Genomic DNA, 18,806 nt, shown 5'->3' with positions numbered 1-18,806 from the left:
CTTCTACTGCTACTACTACTACCACTACTACAACTACTACTACTACCACTACTACAACTACTGCTGCTACTGCTGCTACTACTACTACGACTACTGCTGCTACTACTACTACTATACTGCTGCTACTACTGCTGCTGCTACTACTATACTGCTGCTGCTACTACAACTACTGCTGCTACTACTACTATTGCTATTACTGCTGCTGCTGCTACTACTACTACTACCACTACTACAACTACTGCTGCTACTACTACCACTACTGCTGCTACTACTACCACAACTGCTGCTACTACTACCAAAACTGCTGCTACTACTACCACTACTGCTGCTACTACTACCACTACTGCTGCTAATATTACAACTACTACTACTACTGCTACTACTGCTGCTGCTACTACTGCTGCTGCTACTACTACTACCGCTACTACCACCACTACTTCTACTACCACCACTACTACTACCACTACTACAACTACTGCTGCTACTACTACTACTACTGCTGCTACTACTACTACTGCTACTACTATACTGCTGCTACTACTACTGTTACTGTTACTACTACTGATAATACTACTACTACTATGACTTCTGCTACTACTACTAGTACTGATACTGCTACTACTACTACCACCACTAGTCATTTTAAACTCACCTGTTCCGATCACCCATAGCCATATGTCTGCAGGCATTATCTCAGGAAAAAGGCAGATATTCTTAGAAGGGGAGCCATGCACAGGAGGGTTTACAGAGAGGGCTTAGAAGTCTACTTAATCTGCTTACTGTTCACTGACTCACTCGCTGGGAGAGAGCAGCTACAGTACTACGGCAGACTGGGACTGAGAAGGGTAAAGTTGTTCCTAGACGCTGATCTTTGAGTAATTTTGCATTTCCCCTGCTAATGGTAAAGGTAGGATTGGGGGAGGGGATGCTGATTCTAGATCTGTACCTTGTGGAAAAATCCCCCCGGAACAGACTGGGGCAAGTGGAGAGGGGTTCTGGGATGGACAGGGGATAGCCTGGTGGAACCAGTCTGATTGCTGCTTTCACCATTCTGTTTTCTGTTGGTGATGCCACTTTCTAGATGAACCACAATGGAATAAGTCACTGACATGTTTATGTATCTAATACAATCAACTAATCAATCCAGCTTCGTTATTGAAGAGAGGTGCAGTGGTACAATATATATCTGAGGCTTTCAACTTCTTCCTTTCACCCCCGACTCTCTCTCTCTCACCCTCTCTTTCTCTTTCTCTCTCGCCATCACTCCCTCTTTCCCTCTTTCTTCATCTCTCTCCCCTCTCTCTCTCACGCTCTCTTTCTCTCTCTCTCTCCCTCTCTCTCTTTCTATGGCCTATACTGTGTATGAGCTGAGCCCTGTGTTGTTCGTGCGGGGGTATGTCCCAATTTCAAATGGCACCCTATATAGTGCACTTTGTTTGACCAGAGCACCATGGGAGGCTCTGGTCATAATGGGGAAAGGGTCCATTTGGGACACAGCCTGGGTGTAAATAGCTGGTCTTGCAACAGGCTGGGTGTGCGGAGGGAGGACAGAGGTGGTGATTTAGTGGGGAGATAAGCTCTCTGTAATGGCAGGGTGGAATAATTCCCCGTCAAATAAGAGGGCTGAGTCTCTCCTCCCTCAAGCTCTGAAATTCTGTCTGCTTAGAGATTGGCTTGGTGTATCTCACTCTCCTCTGTTCTGTTCTCCTCCTTTCTCTTCTCTCCCCTTCTCTCATCTCCTTCTCTCTCCTCTCCCATATTCGTTGCTCAGTTAAGGCTTTGCTGTTCGATCTCAAACTCCTTTTGAGCTTATTTTCTGTGTTAAGAGGTTAGACCTCGATAACTCTTCTAATGTACATCATACACATGTCATAACGATGTTTACCTGTCTGGTGCAGCAGACAGTTAACTGTCTCATAACGATGTTTGCCTGTCTGGTGCAGGAGTCAGTTACCTGTCTCATAACGATGTTTGCCTGTCTGGTGCAGGAGACAGTTACCTGTCTCATAACGATGTTTGCCTGTCTGGTGCAGCAGACAGTAACCTGTCTCATAACGATGTTTGTCTGTCTGGTGCAGCAGACTGTAACCTGCACCGAAGATGACTGAAGATGCTGAGCAGTCTGATTAGTCACTAGGGTCCAGTGAAGAGGAGGAGTGGTTAGAGGAGGAGGTGAGGAAAGGAGGGGAGAGGACAGCGTACTCACTCAATATCCCTCTCTCTCTCTGTATCTCTTTCTCCCTCTGTCTCTCTCACGATCTCTCTCTGTGTGTTTCACCCATCCTCTTCAGAAAGCCAGGGATGTCTCTTCTAGAGGGATCAGAGCCGATGTACTGCACTGAGATTCATTCAGTCAATGAGATCTACACTGGCTGACAGGAAGCAACAGACAGGCTAGCTTTACTGTGTTAGGGTTCCTCCATGTGGCAGGAGGCAGAACTGCAATCCAACTTGAAGAGGGAGAAGCAACATGTATTAGGCAGAACAAAACAGGAACATCGTTGATGAATCAATTGAGATATTTTGTATCATGTTTTTCACTTTCAGAGAGTCCAAAGTAGTCAAGAAAACAATATCATAGGTTTGGTAATAGACTGACTTACTTCAAACTGACATACTGGAGACATACTAGAGACTGTCATAGCAGACCGACAGACTGGAGTATAGACCGACCTGTGTGTGTGTGTGTGTGTGTCCTACATCGTTATCAGACTGACACGAGTGTGTGTGTTTCTTTCCTGTAGCCCTGCTGTCATCGTGGTGCGAGGAGCTGGGTCGCCTCCTGCTGTTGCGTCACCAGAAGAGCAGACAGAATGAGCCTCCGCAGGGCAAAGTCCCCATGCAGCCCAACATGAACACCATGAAACCCCCTGGAGGACTCTCACACGGGTCAGTGTGTGTCTGTCAGAGTGACTGATGTACAGTGTTTTTGCCAGCTTGTGGATTGCCTACTTTACTGTCCCACGTTTTGTGTTTGACACATAGAGATACATTGTCATATTCAGAACTACAGGTGTGAACACATTTCATGTAAACACAAGTTCTCTCATTGGTTCTCTGGTTTAAACTGGATCGATCATGTTAACTTAAACAATGTTGAGCTAAAACTATTTGATACGCAGCTAGATGCATGGGCTCCGATATGATACAGGATTCGATTCAATGCACTAACATTTGTTGCATGAACACATTCATTTTCTATTTTAAATTCATATCTGCTGCTGATGGGAGCTCAGGAGTTGGGCCTCTCTGAGCTGGGCCTCTCTGAGCTGGGCCTCTCTGAGCTGGGCCTCTCTGAGCTGGGCCTCTCTGAGCTGGGCCTCTCTGAGTTGGGCCTCTCTGAGCTGGGCCTCTCTGAGCTGGGCTTCTCTGAGCTGGGCCTCTCTGAGCTGGGCATCTCTGAGCTGGACCTGTCTGAGATGACTTCTCTAAACTGATATATATATATATATATGTGTGTGTGTGGACAGGCTCGTTGTAATGGCTGGAATGGAATAAATGGAACAGTATCAAACTGATTAAACATATGGGAACCACATTTGACCGTTCCAAATATTCCATTCCAGCCATTACAACGAGCCTGTCCTCCTATAGCCCCTCCCACCAGCCTCTACTGGTGTAGGCACTTAAACTGAGCCATTGGGCATCTACCACCCCACTATCAGATTAGGGTTGAGGGAAATGTATGCTTTTTGTCCCCTCCTCTTTATCTGTAATCACCCACTGATTAAATCTGAGTGATTGAAAACCCCAATTAGCAGTTGGCTGTGAGATCAAATATTATTTGTCACATGCGCCCAATACCACAGGTGTAGAACTTACTTACAAGCCCTTAACCAACAATGAAGTTCAATAAATATAGTTAATAAAATATTGACTAAATAATAAACTAAAGTAAAACATTTAATAATAAGTAACACAATAAAATAGTCAGAGTGGCCATAAGATTAATAGTTCAGCAGTCTTATGGCTTGGGGGTAGAAGCTATTAAGGAGCCTTTTGGACCTAGACTTGGCTCTCTGGTACCGCTTGCCGTGCGTTAGTAGAGAGAACCGTCTATGACTTGGGTGATTGGAGTCTTTGACCATTTTTGGGGCTTCCTCTGACACTGCTTAGTGTATAGGTCCTGAGTGGCAGGAAGCTTGGCCCCAGTGATGTACTGGGCCGTGTGCACTACCCTCTGTAGCCCTTATGGTGGGATGCTGAACAGTTGCCATACCAGGTGGTGATGCAACCGGACAGAATGCTCTCAATGGTGCAGCTGTAGAACTTTTTGAAGATCTGGGTACCCATTTCTCCCTCAGTCTCCTGAGGGGGAAAAGGTGTTGTCGTGCTCTCTTCACGACTGTCTTGGTGTGTTTGGACCATGATAGTTTGTTGGTGATGTGGACACCAAGGAACTTGAAACTCTCAACCCGCTCCACTACAGCCCTGTCGATGTTAATGGGGGCCTGTTCGATCCTCCTTTTTCTGTAGTCCACGATCAGCTCCTTTGTCTTGCTCACATTGAGGGAGAGGTCGTTGTCCTGGCACCACACTGTCAGGTCTCTGACCTCCCTATAGGCTGTCTCATCGTTGTCAGTGCGTCCATTCTGGCAAGCTACACAACTCTGGTGGAACACAATTTTCTACAGTTTGGTAACATTGACCCGGCAAATTACATCGGTTGTCACTCAACTAATAAAGCCTATGATTTGACATTGCGAAAGCCATTTTACAAGCATCTAAATGCTGAAGGTGCCAGATGTACGGATAGCCTATTAGAACAGAGAGCCTACCTCTTTTTGGCGCGAGCAGCTGTGTCTCCCGCACTGTGCACACCGTTGTTATCTGACAGTCATACGCAGTTTCATGCCTAAAAGTTGTATAGGCTACTGAACTAAAGGAGAGGACGCATCAATTCAGTCACAACAGATAAGAGGTATTTTTAGAATAAAACAATCTGTGTAACAAACATTAGTGAACTGCTGATTAGTAAAGTTTGAATGGGTTTTCTGACTGATGCATACTTCATTTGGATCGGTTTGGCTCCCACGGACCGATGCACTCTTACCTTAAACATTTGAATCGGGGACCGATGCTTATCTGTGAATTGTTTCATCCCTACTTACAGTACCAGTCCAAAGTTTGGACACACCTACTCATTCAAGGGTTTTTCTTTATTTTTTACTATTTTCTACATTGTAGAATAGTGAAGACATCAAAACTATGAAATAACACATATGGAATCATGTATTATCAAAATATATTTTATGTTTGAGATTCTTCAAAGTAGCCACCCTTTGCCTTGATGACAGCTTTGCACACTGTTGGCATTCTCTCAACCAGCTTCACCTGCAATGCAGTCTTGTTGAGCACTTGTTGGCTGTTTTTCCTTCACTCTGCAGACCCAACTCATCCCAAACCATCTCAATTGGGTTGAGGTCAGGTGATTGTGGAGGCTAGGTCATCTGATACAGCACTCCATCACTCTCCTTCTTGGTCAAATAGCCCTTACACAGCCTGGAGGTGTGTTGGGTCATTGTCCTGTTGAAAAACTAATGATAGTCCCACTAAGCTCAAACCAGATGGGATGGAGTATCGCTGCTGAATGCCGTGGTAGCCATGCTGGTTAAGTGTGCCTTGAATTCTAAATAAATCACAGACCGTGTCATCAGCAAAGCACCCCCACATCATCACACTTTGCATTGGGAACCACACATGCGGAGATCATCCATTCACCTACTCTGCGTCTCACAAAGACACGTCAGTTGGAAACAAAAATCTCTAATTTGGACAGATTTCTACCGGTCTATTGTCCATTGCTCATGTTTCTTGGCCCAAGAAAGTCTCTTCTTCTTATTGGTGTCATTTAGTAGTGGTTTCTTTGCTGCAATTCGACCATCAAGGCCTGATTCACACAGTCTCCTCTGAACAGTTGATGCTGAGATGTGTCTGTTACTTGGGCTGCAATTTCTGAGGCTGATAACTCTAATGAACTTGTCCTCTGCAGCAGAGGTAACTCTGGGTCTTCCATTCCTGTGGTGGTCCTCATGAGAGACAGTTTCATCATAGCGCTTGATGGTTTTTGTGACTGCACTTGAAGAAACGTTCAAAGTTCTTAACATTTCCCATATTGACTGACCTTAATATCTTAATGTAATGATGGACTTTTGTTTCTCTTCTCTTATTTGTTCTTGCCATAATATGGACTTGGTCTTTTACCAAACAGGGCTATCTTCTGTATACCAACCCTACCTTGTCACAACACAACTGATAGGCTCAACTGCTTTAAGAAGGAAAGAAATTCCACAAAATAGTAAAAATAAAGAAAAACCCTTGAAGGAATAGGTGTCCAAGCTCTCTAAGCTAAACTATCCTCTTCTCTCCTCAAATAAATGAATAAATACATGTATGTTTTTCTCTTCATGAAAGTGAGCCAAGGCAAGCTTAGCAGAGTTATCTTGAAGGAGAGGGACAGACACACATAGACAGACAGACAGACAGACAGACAGACAGCGAGGGAGTGGGCTGTTAAGTTAAGAAACATGGCTCCGATTCCAAACCTCTGTCTGATTGGCTGCCAGAATTGTGCTCTGTGCCTAGCATCTTGAGAAGTGTTCTACCAACTTGAAGAGACGTTGTACATCTGGTCCCTTCCAACACCAGAGCTGTGTGTGTGTGTGTGTGCCTTCGTGAGTGTGTGAAAACACATTCCTCTCCATAAACGTTACTTCCCTGTTACATCACGGTGTTTCTCCCTGTAGAGTTTAGTTTGTTTATTCATAATGTTCTAGTTAGTCATATTCTAGCCTTGGATTTGTTTGGAGTTTTAATGCCAAATATTCAAAATTACATATACGTGGCCAAATGTTTCCAAGAATTCTGAGAACATTTCTGGGTGGATATGCAGTCCATGTTACATACATGGCCAAATGAAAGCCACGGCTGTCTCGTTAGTGTATCTGGCCTGTGGTGTCTGTCTGTCTGTCTGTCTGTCTGTCTGTCTGTCTGTCTGTCTGTCTGTCTGTCTGTCTGTCTGTCTGTCTGTCTGTCTGTCTGTCTGTCTGTCTGTCTGTCTGTCTGTCTGTCTGTCTGTCTGTCCGTCCGTCCGTCCGTCCGTCCTTCCTTCCTTCCTGATGCGTTAATATGTGTGTTTGTATTTGGACTGTAGTGATGGGTCATTTACCTACGACTCGGTTCCATGGCAACAGAACAACAACCAGCCCCCAGGGTCATTGTCTGTGGTTACCACCGTGTGGGGTGTGACCAACACGTCACAGAGTCAGGTGAGACACAACACATACACAAACTTCCGCACACACTACTTGATGTTTAGACACACAACACACCTTTGTATTTCTGTCTAGTAATTGAGGTACCTGATGAAGACAGACCCTAAATCCCAAATCCCCCTATGCACATTTATTCAGAATTCTGATGTGGGTCAACATATGGTTCTCTGTATGTGTATCACCCAAAGCTTATATCACAAGCCCCAGAAAGTGAGTCGACATCATAGAGTTACATATTTTATGGTTGCCATAACCCTGTTTGCTGTGTCTAACCAAAATGCTTTATCAAGGATACCTTCTTCCCCCAGGTGTTGGCCAACAGCTCCAGCCATATGAACCCAGGAGGTAACCCCATGGGTCAGGGTATGTCTGGGGGTCCGGCAGGCCTCAACTCCCCCCAGTTCTCCGGCCAGCAGCAGCAGTTCCCGGCCAAGGGAGGCCAGGGCCCGGGCTACATGCAGCAGGGGATGTATGGCAGGCAGGGATACCCCAGTGGAGGGGGCTACAGCGGGAGGTAAGAGGCCATGCACAGACATGTGTGATGTTAACCTTCTGTTTATTGTTCTTCTCTATGCTTTTCTTACCTTTTCACACATGCAGTACACAGCTCTAATTCATGTTGTTTCCATGATCTAGTTACCCAGGTGGTCCTAACACTCCCCCAGGGGGGATGGGGATGCCCCAACACTCCCGCCAGCCTGGCGACTTCACCCAACCAGCAGCTGCCGCTGCTGCTGCCGCTGTCGCTGCCGCCGCTGCTACGGCAACCGCCACGGCAACCGCTACCGTGGCAGCCATGCAGCAAGAGACCCAGAACAAAGAGATGAACCAGTATGGACAGGTACGGACACACAGACACTGTTATCATAACAGGCACACACATACTGTACACACTACCATAATACTAAAAGTTAGACACAACTTCAATTATTTACTTATAATGTCAGGTATTACTACAATAATAACACCTGCAACTTCCTACCTAACTGTCTCTTCATCCTGTTTTACTCCTTCCAGATGTGTTCCTCCTTCCAGATGGGCCCAACTCAGGCGTACAACAACCAGTTCATGAACCAGCCTGGCCCCAGAGGGCCCCCTGGAGGCATGAACCCAGGCAGCATGGGCCAGGCCATGAACAACCCCAGCATGGGTGGGCCTCCCATGGGAATGAACCAAACTCGAGCCCCAGCCATGGGGCCTTTTGGGGCTCACGGCCAGAGGATGTCCCAGCAGGGCTACGGAGGACCTGGAGGCCCCAGGCAGGCCATGCCTATGCAGGGAATGAAGAGGCCCTATCCTGGAGAGGTGAGTTGGATGGGGTGTGTGGGAGGGGGTGCTTTTCCTTTCAGTATAATATGACCATAGTACATGTCTTTCTCCAGTAGGTCAATTTCCTTTATTTTTCATCTTAAAACCAATGCCTCCTCACTTAATGTAAATAAAAAACAGTTTTAAGTTATTGATTGTTTCTCTTCCTTACAGCCAAACTATGGGGGTCAGCAGTATGGTCCTAATGGTCAGTTCCCTCCCCAGCAGAGTCAGTACCCCACCTCTAACCCCTCCAGGCCAATGCCCTCCCCCAACTACCCGGGCCAGAGGATGCCTGGGGGGCAGGGGCCAGGCCAGTACCACCCGCAAGGCATGCCCATGGGACAGTACTATAAGGTTAGAACTCCTTCACAGTAACACTCCAGATCTACCTGTAAGCTCTAGACCTCCCTCACAGTAACACACCAGATCTACCTGTGAGCTCTAGACCTCCCTCACAGTAACACTCCAGATCTACCTGTGAGCTCTAGAACTCTCTCACAGTAACACTCCAGATCTAACTGTAAGCTCTAGACCTTCCTCACAGTAACACTCCAGATCTAACTGTAAGCTCTAGACCTCCCTCACAGTAACACACCAGATCTACCTGTAAGCTCTAGACCTCCCTCACAGTAACACACCAGATCTACCTGTAAGCTCTAGACCTCCCTCACAGTAACACTCCAGATCTAACTGTAAGCTCTAGACCTCCCTCACAGTAACACTCCAGATCTACCTGTAAGCTTTAGACCTCCCTCACAGTAACACTCCAGATCTACCTGTAAGCTCTAGACCTCCCTCACAGTAACACTCCCTATCTACCTGTAAGCTCTAGACCTCCCTCACAGTAACACTCCCCATCTACCTGTAAGACCTCCCTCACAGTAACACTCCAGATCTACCTGTAAGCTCTAGACCTCCCTCACAGTAACACTCCAGATCTACCTGTAAGACCTCCCTCACAGTAACACACCAGATCTACCTGTAAGCTCTAGACCTCCCTCACAGTAACACTCCAGATCTACCTGTAAGACCTCCCTCACAGTAACACTCCAGATCTACCTGTAAGCTCTAGACCTCCCTCACAGTAACACTCCAGATCTACCTGTAAGCTCTAGACCTCCCTCACAGTAACACTCCAGATCTACCTGTAAGACCTCCCTCACAGTAACACACCAGATCTACCTGTAAGCTCTAGACCTCCCTCACAGTAACACTCCAGATCTACCTGTAAGACCTCCCTCACAGTAACACTCCAGATCTACCTGTAAGACCTCCCTCACAGTAACACTCCAGATCTACCTGTAAGCTCTAGACCTCCCTCACAGTAACACTCCCTATCTACCTGTAAGCTCTAGACCTCCCTCACAGTAACACTCCAGATCTACCTGTAAGACCTCCCTCACAGTAACACTCCCTATCTACCTTTAAGACCTCCCTCACAGTAACACTCCCTATCTACCTTTAAGACCTCCCTCACAGTAACACTCCAGATCTACCTGTAAGCTCTAGACCTCCCTCACAGTAACACTCCCTATCTACCTGTAAGACCTCCCTCACAGTAACACTCCAGATCTACCTGTAAGACCTCCCTCACAGTAACACTCCCTATCTACCTTTAAGACCTCCCTCACAGTAACACTCCCTATCTACCTGTAAGACCTCCCTCACAGTAACACTCCCTATCTACCTTTAAGACCTCCCTCACAGTAACACTCCAGATCTACCTGTGAGCTCTAGAACTCTCTCACAGTAACACTCCAGATCTAACTGTAAGCTCTAGACCTTCCTCACAGTAACACTCCAGATCTAACTGTAAGCTCTAGACCTCCCTCACAGTAACACACCAGATCTACCTGTAAGCTCTAGACCTCCCTCACAGTAACACACCAGATCTACCTGTAAGCTCTAGACCTCCCTCACAGTAACACTCCAGATCTAACTGTAAGCTCTAGACCTCCCTCACAGTAACACTCCAGATCTACCTGTAAGCTTTAGACCTCCCTCACAGTAACACTCCAGATCTACCTGTAAGCTCTAGACCTCCCTCACAGTAACACTCCCTATCTACCTGTAAGCTCTAGACCTCCCTCACAGTAACACTCCCCATCTACCTGTAAGACCTCCCTCACAGTAACACTCCAGATCTACCTGTAAGCTCTAGACCTCCCTCACAGTAACACTCCAGATCTACCTGTAAGACCTCCCTCACAGTAACACACCAGATCTACCTGTAAGCTCTAGACCTCCCTCACAGTAACACTCCAGATCTACCTGTAAGACCTCCCTCACAGTAACACTCCAGATCTACCTGTAAGCTCTAGACCTCCCTCACAGTAACACTCCAGATCTACCTGTAAGCTCTAGACCTCCCTCACAGTAACACTCCAGATCTACCTGTAAGACCTCCCTCACAGTAACACACCAGATCTACCTGTAAGCTCTAGACCTCCCTCACAGTAACACTCCAGATCTACCTGTAAGACCTCCCTCACAGTAACACTCCAGATCTACCTGTAAGACCTCCCTCACAGTAACACTCCAGATCTACCTGTAAGCTCTAGACCTCCCTCACAGTAACACTCCCTATCTACCTGTAAGCTCTAGACCTCCCTCACAGTAACACTCCAGATCTACCTGTAAGACCTCCCTCACAGTAACACTCCCTATCTACCTTTAAGACCTCCCTCACAGTAACACTCCCTATCTACCTTTAAGACCTCCCTCACAGTAACACTCCAGATCTACCTGTAAGCTCTAGACCTCCCTCACAGTAACACTCCCTATCTACCTGTAAGACCTCCCTCACAGTAACACTCCAGATCTACCTGTAAGACCTCCCTCACAGTAACACTCCCTATCTACCTTTAAGACCTCCCTCACAGTAACACTCCCTATCTACCTGTAAGACCTCCCTCACAGTAACACTCCCTATCTACCTTTAAGACCTCCCTCACATTAACACTCCAGATCTACCTGTAAGCTCTAGACCTCCCTCCCAGTAACACTCCAGATCTACCTGTAAGACCTCCCTCACAGTAACACTCCAGATCTACCTGTAAGCTCTAGACCTCCCTCGCAGTAACACTCCAGATCTACCTGTAAGCTCTAGACCTCCCTCCCAGTAACACTCCAGATCTACCTGTAAGACCTCCCTCACAGTAACACTCCAGATCTACCTGTAAGCTCTAGACCTCCCTCACAGTAACACTCCAGATCTACCTGTAAGACCTCCCTCACAGTAACACTCCAGATCTACCTGTAAGACCTCCCTCACAGTAACACTCCAGATCTACCTGTAAGCTCTAGACCTCCCTCCCAGTAACACTCCAGATCTACCTGTAAGCTCTAGACCTCCCTCACAGTAACACTCCAGATCTACCTGTAAGCTCTAGACCTCCCTCCCAGTAACACTCCAGATCTACCTGTAAGCTCTAGACCTCCCTCCCAGTAACACTCCAGATCTACCTGTAAGCTCTAGACCTCCCTCACAGTAACACTCCAGATCTACCTGTAAGCTCTAGACCTCCCTCACAGTAACACTCCAGATCTACCTGTAAGCTCTAGACCTCCCTCACAGTAACACTCCCTATCTACCTGTAAGACCTCCCTCACAGTAACACTCCAGATCTACCTGTAAGACCTCCCTCACAGTAACACTCCCGATCTACCTTTAAGACCTCCCTCACAGTAACACTCCAGATCTACCTGTAAGCTCTAGACCTCCCTCACAGTAACACTCCAGATCTACCTGTAAGCTCTAGACCTCCCTCACAGTAACACTCCCTATCTACCTGTAAGACCTCCCTCACAGTAACACTCCAGATCTACCTGTAAGACCTCCCTCACAGTAACACTCCCTATCTACCTTTAAGACCTCCCTCACAGTAACACTCCAGATCTACCTGTGAGCTCTAGAACTCTCTCACAGTAACACTCCAGATCTAACTGTAAGCTCTAGACCTTCCTCACAGTAACACTCCAGATCTAACTGTAAGCTCTAGACCTCCCTCACAGTAACACACCAGATCTACCTGTAAGCTCTAGACCTCCCTCACAGTAACACACCAGATCTACCTGTAAGCTCTAGACCTCCCTCACAGTAACACTCCAGATCTAACTGTAAGCTCTAGACCTCCCTCACAGTAACACTCCAGATCTACCTGTAAGCTTTAGACCTCCCTCACAGTAACACTCCAGATCTACCTGTAAGCTCTAGACCTCCCTCACAGTAACACTCCCTATCTACCTGTAAGCTCTAGACCTCCCTCACAGTAACACTCCCCATCTACCTGTAAGACCTCCCTCACAGTAACACTCCAGATCTACCTGTAAGCTCTAGACCTCCCTCACAGTAACACTCCAGATCTACCTGTAAGACCTCCCTCACAGTAACACACCAGATCTACCTGTAAGCTCTAGACCTCCCTCACAGTAACACTCCAGATCTACCTGTAAGACCTCCCTCACAGTAACACTCCAGATCTACCTGTAAGCTCTAGACCTCCCTCACAGTAACACTCCAGATCTACCTGTAAGCTCTAGACCTCCCTCACAGTAACACTCCAGATCTACCTGTAAGACCTCCCTCACAGTAACACACCAGATCTACCTGTAAGCTCTAGACCTCCCTCACAGTAACACTCCAGATCTACCTGTAAGACCTCCCTCACAGTAACACTCCAGATCTACCTGTAAGACCTCCCTCACAGTAACACTCCAGATCTACCTGTAAGCTCTAGACCTCCCTCACAGTAACACTCCCTATCTACCTGTAAGCTCTAGACCTCCCTCACAGTAACACTCCAGATCTACCTGTAAGACCTCCCTCACAGTAACACTCCCTATCTACCTTTAAGACCTCCCTCACAGTAACACTCCCTATCTACCTTTAAGACCTCCCTCACAGTAACACTCCAGATCTACCTGTAAGCTCTAGACCTCCCTCACAGTAACACTCCCTATCTACCTGTAAGACCTCCCTCACAGTAACACTCCAGATCTACCTGTAAGACCTCCCTCACAGTAACACTCCCTATCTACCTTTAAGACCTCCCTCACAGTAACACTCCCTATCTACCTGTAAGACCTCCCTCACAGTAACACTCCCTATCTACCTTTAAGACCTCCCTCACATTAACACTCCAGATCTACCTGTAAGCTCTAGACCTCCCTCCCAGTAACACTCCAGATCTACCTGTAAGACCTCCCTCACAGTAACACTCCAGATCTACCTGTAAGCTCTAGACCTCCCTCGCAGTAACACTCCAGATCTACCTGTAAGCTCTAGACCTCCCTCCCAGTAACACTCCAGATCTACCTGTAAGACCTCCCTCACAGTAACACTCCAGATCTACCTGTAAGCTCTAGACCTCCCTCACAGTAACACTCCAGATCTACCTGTAAGACCTCCCTCACAGTAACACTCCAGATCTACCTGTAAGACCTCCCTCACAGTAACACTCCAGATCTACCTGTAAGCTCTAGACCTCCCTCCCAGTAACACTCCAGATCTACCTGTAAGCTCTAGACCTCCCTCACAGTAACACTCCAGATCTACCTGTAAGCTCTAGACCTCCCTCCCAGTAACACTCCAGATCTACCTGTAAGCTCTAGACCTCCCTCCCAGTAACACTCCAGATCTACCTGTAAGCTCTAGACCTCCCTCACAGTAACACTCCAGATCTACCTGTAAGCTCTAGACCTCCCTCACAGTAACACTCCAGATCTACCTGTAAGCTCTAGACCTCCCTCACAGTAACACTCCCTATCTACCTGTAAGACCTCCCTCACAGTAACACTCCAGATCTACCTGTAAGACCTCCCTCACAGTAACACTCCCGATCTACCTTTAAGACCTCCCTCACAGTAACACTCCAGATCTACCTGTAAGCTCTAGACCTCCCTCACAGTAACACTCCAGATCTACCTGTAAGCTCTAGACCTCCCTCACAGTAACACTCCCTATCTACCTGTAAGACCTCCCTCACAGTAACACTCCAGATCTACCTGTAAGACCTCCCTCACAGTAACACTCCCTATCTACCTTTAAGACCTCCCTCACAGTAACACTCCCTATCTACCTGTAAGACCTCCCTCACAGTAACACTCCCTATCTACCTTTAAGACCTCCCTCACATTAACACTCCAGATCTACCTGTAAGCTCTAGACCTCCCTCCCAGTAACACTCCAGATCTACCTGTAAGACCTCCCTCACAGTAACACTCCAGATCTACCTGTAAGCTCTAGACCTCCCTCACAGTAACACTCCAGATCTACCTGTAAGCTCTAGACCTCCCTCCCAGTAACACTCCAGATCTACCTGTAAGACCTCCCTCACAGTAACACTCCAGATCTACCTGTAAGCTCTAGACCTCCCTCACAGTAACACTCCAGATCTACCTGTAAGACCTCCCTCACAGTAACACTCCAGATCTACCTGTAAGCTCTAGACCTCCCTCACAGTAACACTCCAGATCTACCTGTAAGCTCTAGACCTCCCTCCCAGTAACACTCCAGATCTACCTGTAAGCTCTAGACCTCCCTCACAGTAACACTCCAGATCTACCTGTAAGCTCTAGACCTCCCTCCCAGTAACACTCCAGATCTACCTGTAAGCTCTAGACCTCCCTCCCAGTAACACTCCAGATCTACCTGTAAGCTCTAGACCTCCCTCACAGTAACACTCCAGATCTACCTGTAAGACCTCCCTCACAGTAACACTCCAGATCTACCTGTAAGCTCTAGACCTCCCTCACAGTAACACTCCAGATCTACCTGTAAGCTCTAGACCTCCCTCCCAGTAACACTCCAGATCTACCTGTAAGACCTCCCTCACAGTAACACTCCAGATCTACCTGTAAGCTCTAGACCTCCCTCCCAGTAACACTCCAGATCTACCTGTAAGCTCTAGACCTCCCTCCCAGTAACACTCCAGATCTACCTGTAAGCTCTAGACCTCCCTCACAGTAACACACCAGATCTACCTGTAAGCTCTAGACCTCCCTCACAGTAACACACCAGATCTACCTGTAAGCTCTAGACCTCCCTCACAGTAACACACCAGATCTACCTGTAAGCTCTAGACCTCCCTCCCAGTAACACTCCAGATCTACTTGTAAGCTCTAGACCTCCCTCCCAGTAACACTCCAGATCTACCTGTAAGCTCTAGACCTCCCTCACAGTAACACTCCAGATCTACCTGTAAGCTCTAGACCTCCCTCCCAGTAACACTCCAGATCTACCTGTAAGCTCTAGACCTCCCTCCCAGTAACCTGATCATTTGCTCTTTTTCCCGTTGTGCAGTTGTACATTTAATCATTGATGTCTGTTTCTTTCACAGCAAGAGCCATTCAATGGTCAGAACAGCAACTTCTCTGGTGGTGTATACTCATATAGTCAAGGCAACGGGGTATGTGCTCTCTCCTTTGTTAATATGGGTTTGGGTCTAAGCAAATGGAACTTCCAACAGAGTTATTTGAATTCTCTATCTCTCATGTTTTTTTAATAACACGTATCACTTTCCTCCTCTCTCTTTCACTCTCCCCTTCCCCCTCCCTCCTTCCCACTCTCTGCAGGCCCCCAGGCCAGGTAACTACCCCCACTCCCCGGTGCCTGGTAATCCCACACCTCCCATGACCCCCGGAAGCAGTATGCCTCCGTACCTCTCGCCCAACCCGGATGTCAAGCCGCCGTTCCCGCCAGACATGAAACCAAATATGACAGTGCTTCCACCTCCCAGTGAGTAATTACACTGGAGCATCCACACACAAACACAGGAATTAATGAATGTACACTACATGACCAGAAGTATGTGGGCACCTGCTCGTTGAACATCTCATTCCCCCTTTACTGCTATAACAGCCTCCACTCTTCTGGGAAGGCTTTTCACTAGATTATGGAACATTTCTGCTGGGATTTACTTCCATTCAGCCACAAGAGCAATAGTCAGGTCCGGCAACTGATGTTGGGCAATTAGGCCTGACTTGCAGTCCGCGTTCCAATTCATCCCAAAGGTGTTTGATGGGGTTGGGGTCGGGGCTCTGTGCAGGCCAGCCATGTTCTTCCACACTGATCTCAACAAAGCATTTCTGTATGGACCTCTCTTTGTGCACGGAGGCATTGTCATGCTGAAACAGGAAAGGGCCTTCTCCAAACTGTTGCCACAAATTTGGAAGAACAGAATCGTCTAGAATGTCATCGTATGCTGTAGTGTTAAGATTTCCCTTCACTGGAACTGAGGGGCCTATCCCGAACCATGAAAAACAGCTCCAGACCATTATTCCTCCTCCGCCAAACGTTACAGTTAGCACTATGCATTGGGGAAGGTAGCGTTCTCCTGGAATCCACCAAACCCATATTCGTCCGTCGTACTGCCAGATGGTGAAGCGTGATTCATCACTCCAGAGAATGCGTTTCCACTTCTCCAGAGTCCAATGGCGGCGATGACCCATTTAATAAAGCTCCCAACGAACAGTTATTGTGCTGACGTTGCTTCCAGAGGCAGTTTGGAACTCGGTAGTGAGTGTTGCAACCGAGGACAGACAATTTTTATGCGCTACGCATTTCAGCACTCGGCGGTCCTGTTTTGTGAGCTTGTGTGGCCTACCACTTTGCGGCTGAGCCGTTGTTGCTCCACTTCATAATAAAAACACTTAAATAAATGAAAGGACCGGCAGCTCTGGCAGGGCAGAAATTTGACCAACTGACAACAACAACCTATCCCTCAACGTGAGCAAGAGAAAGGAGCTGAGCGTGGACTACACGGAAAGGAGGACCGAACACGCCCCCATTCACATCGACAGGGCTGTAGTGGAGCGGGTCGAGAGTTTCAAGTTCCTTGGTGTCCACATCCCCAATAAACTATCATGATCCAAACACACCAAGACAGTCGTGAAGAGGGCACTACAACACCTTTTTCCCTTCAGGAGACTGAAAGGATTTGGCATGGGTCCCCAGATCTTCAAAAAGTTATACAGCTGCACCATCGAGAGCATCCTGACTGGTTGCATCACTGCTTGGTATGGCAACAGCTCGGCATCTGACCATAAGACGCTGCAGAGGGCGGTGTGTACGGCCCAGTACATCAGTGGGGCCAAGCTTCCTGCCACTCAGGACCTATACACTAGGCGTGTCAGAGGAAGCCCCAAAAATGGTCAAAGACTCCAATCACCCAAGTCATAGACTGTTCTCTCTGCTACCGCACGGCAAGCGGTACTGGAGAGCCAAGTCTAGATCCAAAAGGTTCCATAACAGCTTCTACCCCCAAGCCATAAGACTGCTGAACAATTAATCAAACTATTTGGACTATTTACATTGACCCCCCCCTCCTGTTTCTTATCCATGCATAGTCACTAGACCCCTACCTACATGACTTGGTACTGGTACCCCCTGTAAATAGCCTTGTTATTTTATTGTGTTACTTTTTATTTATTTTTATACTTTAGTTTATTTAGTAAATATATTCTTAACTCTATTTCTTGAACTGCATTATTGGTTAAGGGATTGTAAGTAAGCATTTCACTGTGAGATTTGATTTGATTCAATTTGATTTGTTGGAAAGGCACCTATGATGGTGCCACGTTGAAAGTCACTGAACTCTTCAGTAAGGTCATTCTACTGCCAATGTTTGTCTATGGAGATTACATGGCTGTGTGCTTGATTTTATACACCTGTCAGCAACGGTGTGGCTGAAGTAGAAAAATCCACTCATTTGAAGGGGTGTCCACATACTTTTGTATATATAGTGTGTATGAATGTACAGTATGGAATTATGCACACACACACACACACACACACACACACACACACACACACACACACACACACACACAGCAGAGCTATTCCATGCTGTCAGTAGCTCCTTAGATACCTGTGTCTGAAAATACAACAAAGCCTGTCCAACAAGTATTAGCAGAACATTGATGTTTCTATTTCCATTTCATGAGATACAGTACAAAGCCACTGACACGACTAGTCCATTACATTACCAGGGTTAGGCTCAATTCCTTTTCAATTCAGGAAGTACAATGAAACTACATTTCCAATTCTCTTCAATGCTTTTTAATTGGGAACATTTGTAATTGGAATTGGTTTTACTTTCTGAATTGACTGGAAATGAAATGGATTTGAGCCCAACCCCGATCACTACTACATGCTGCCCTGATACATGGCTGTTGTTGACTCCTATAGCATCTAACCATAGGAATGTACAGCCACGTGTT

General features: G+C 47.0%; 1 protein-coding gene across 7 annotated transcripts in view; it reads left to right on the top strand.

Annotated features, from left to right (window-relative positions):
* Nucleotides 1-18,806, top strand: part of LOC139412973 (zinc finger MIZ domain-containing protein 1-like) — a 216,546-nt gene that overhangs the window by 191,043 nt on the left and 6,697 nt on the right. For all 7 annotated transcript variants that reach the window (XM_071159920.1, XM_071159938.1, XM_071159903.1 and 4 more), the window contains 8 exons: nucleotides 2,745-2,889; nucleotides 7,154-7,268; nucleotides 7,583-7,788; nucleotides 7,911-8,115; nucleotides 8,292-8,579; nucleotides 8,757-8,939; nucleotides 15,926-15,994; nucleotides 16,161-16,323. In XM_071159920.1, the coding sequence (XP_071016021.1) occupies nucleotides 2,745-2,889; nucleotides 7,154-7,268; nucleotides 7,583-7,788; nucleotides 7,911-8,115; nucleotides 8,292-8,579; nucleotides 8,757-8,939; nucleotides 15,926-15,994; nucleotides 16,161-16,323 (1,374 nt within the window). The remainder of the gene's footprint in view (nucleotides 1-2,744; nucleotides 2,890-7,153; nucleotides 7,269-7,582; nucleotides 7,789-7,910; nucleotides 8,116-8,291; nucleotides 8,580-8,756; nucleotides 8,940-15,925; nucleotides 15,995-16,160; nucleotides 16,324-18,806) is intronic.

This window comes from Oncorhynchus clarkii, chromosome 1, assembly GCF_045791955.1.
Source record: "Oncorhynchus clarkii lewisi isolate Uvic-CL-2024 chromosome 1, UVic_Ocla_1.0, whole genome shotgun sequence".
In the NCBI taxonomy this organism is placed as follows: Eukaryota; Metazoa; Chordata; class Actinopteri; order Salmoniformes; family Salmonidae; genus Oncorhynchus; species Oncorhynchus clarkii.
This window is presented reverse-complemented; position numbering and strand designations above follow the sequence as displayed.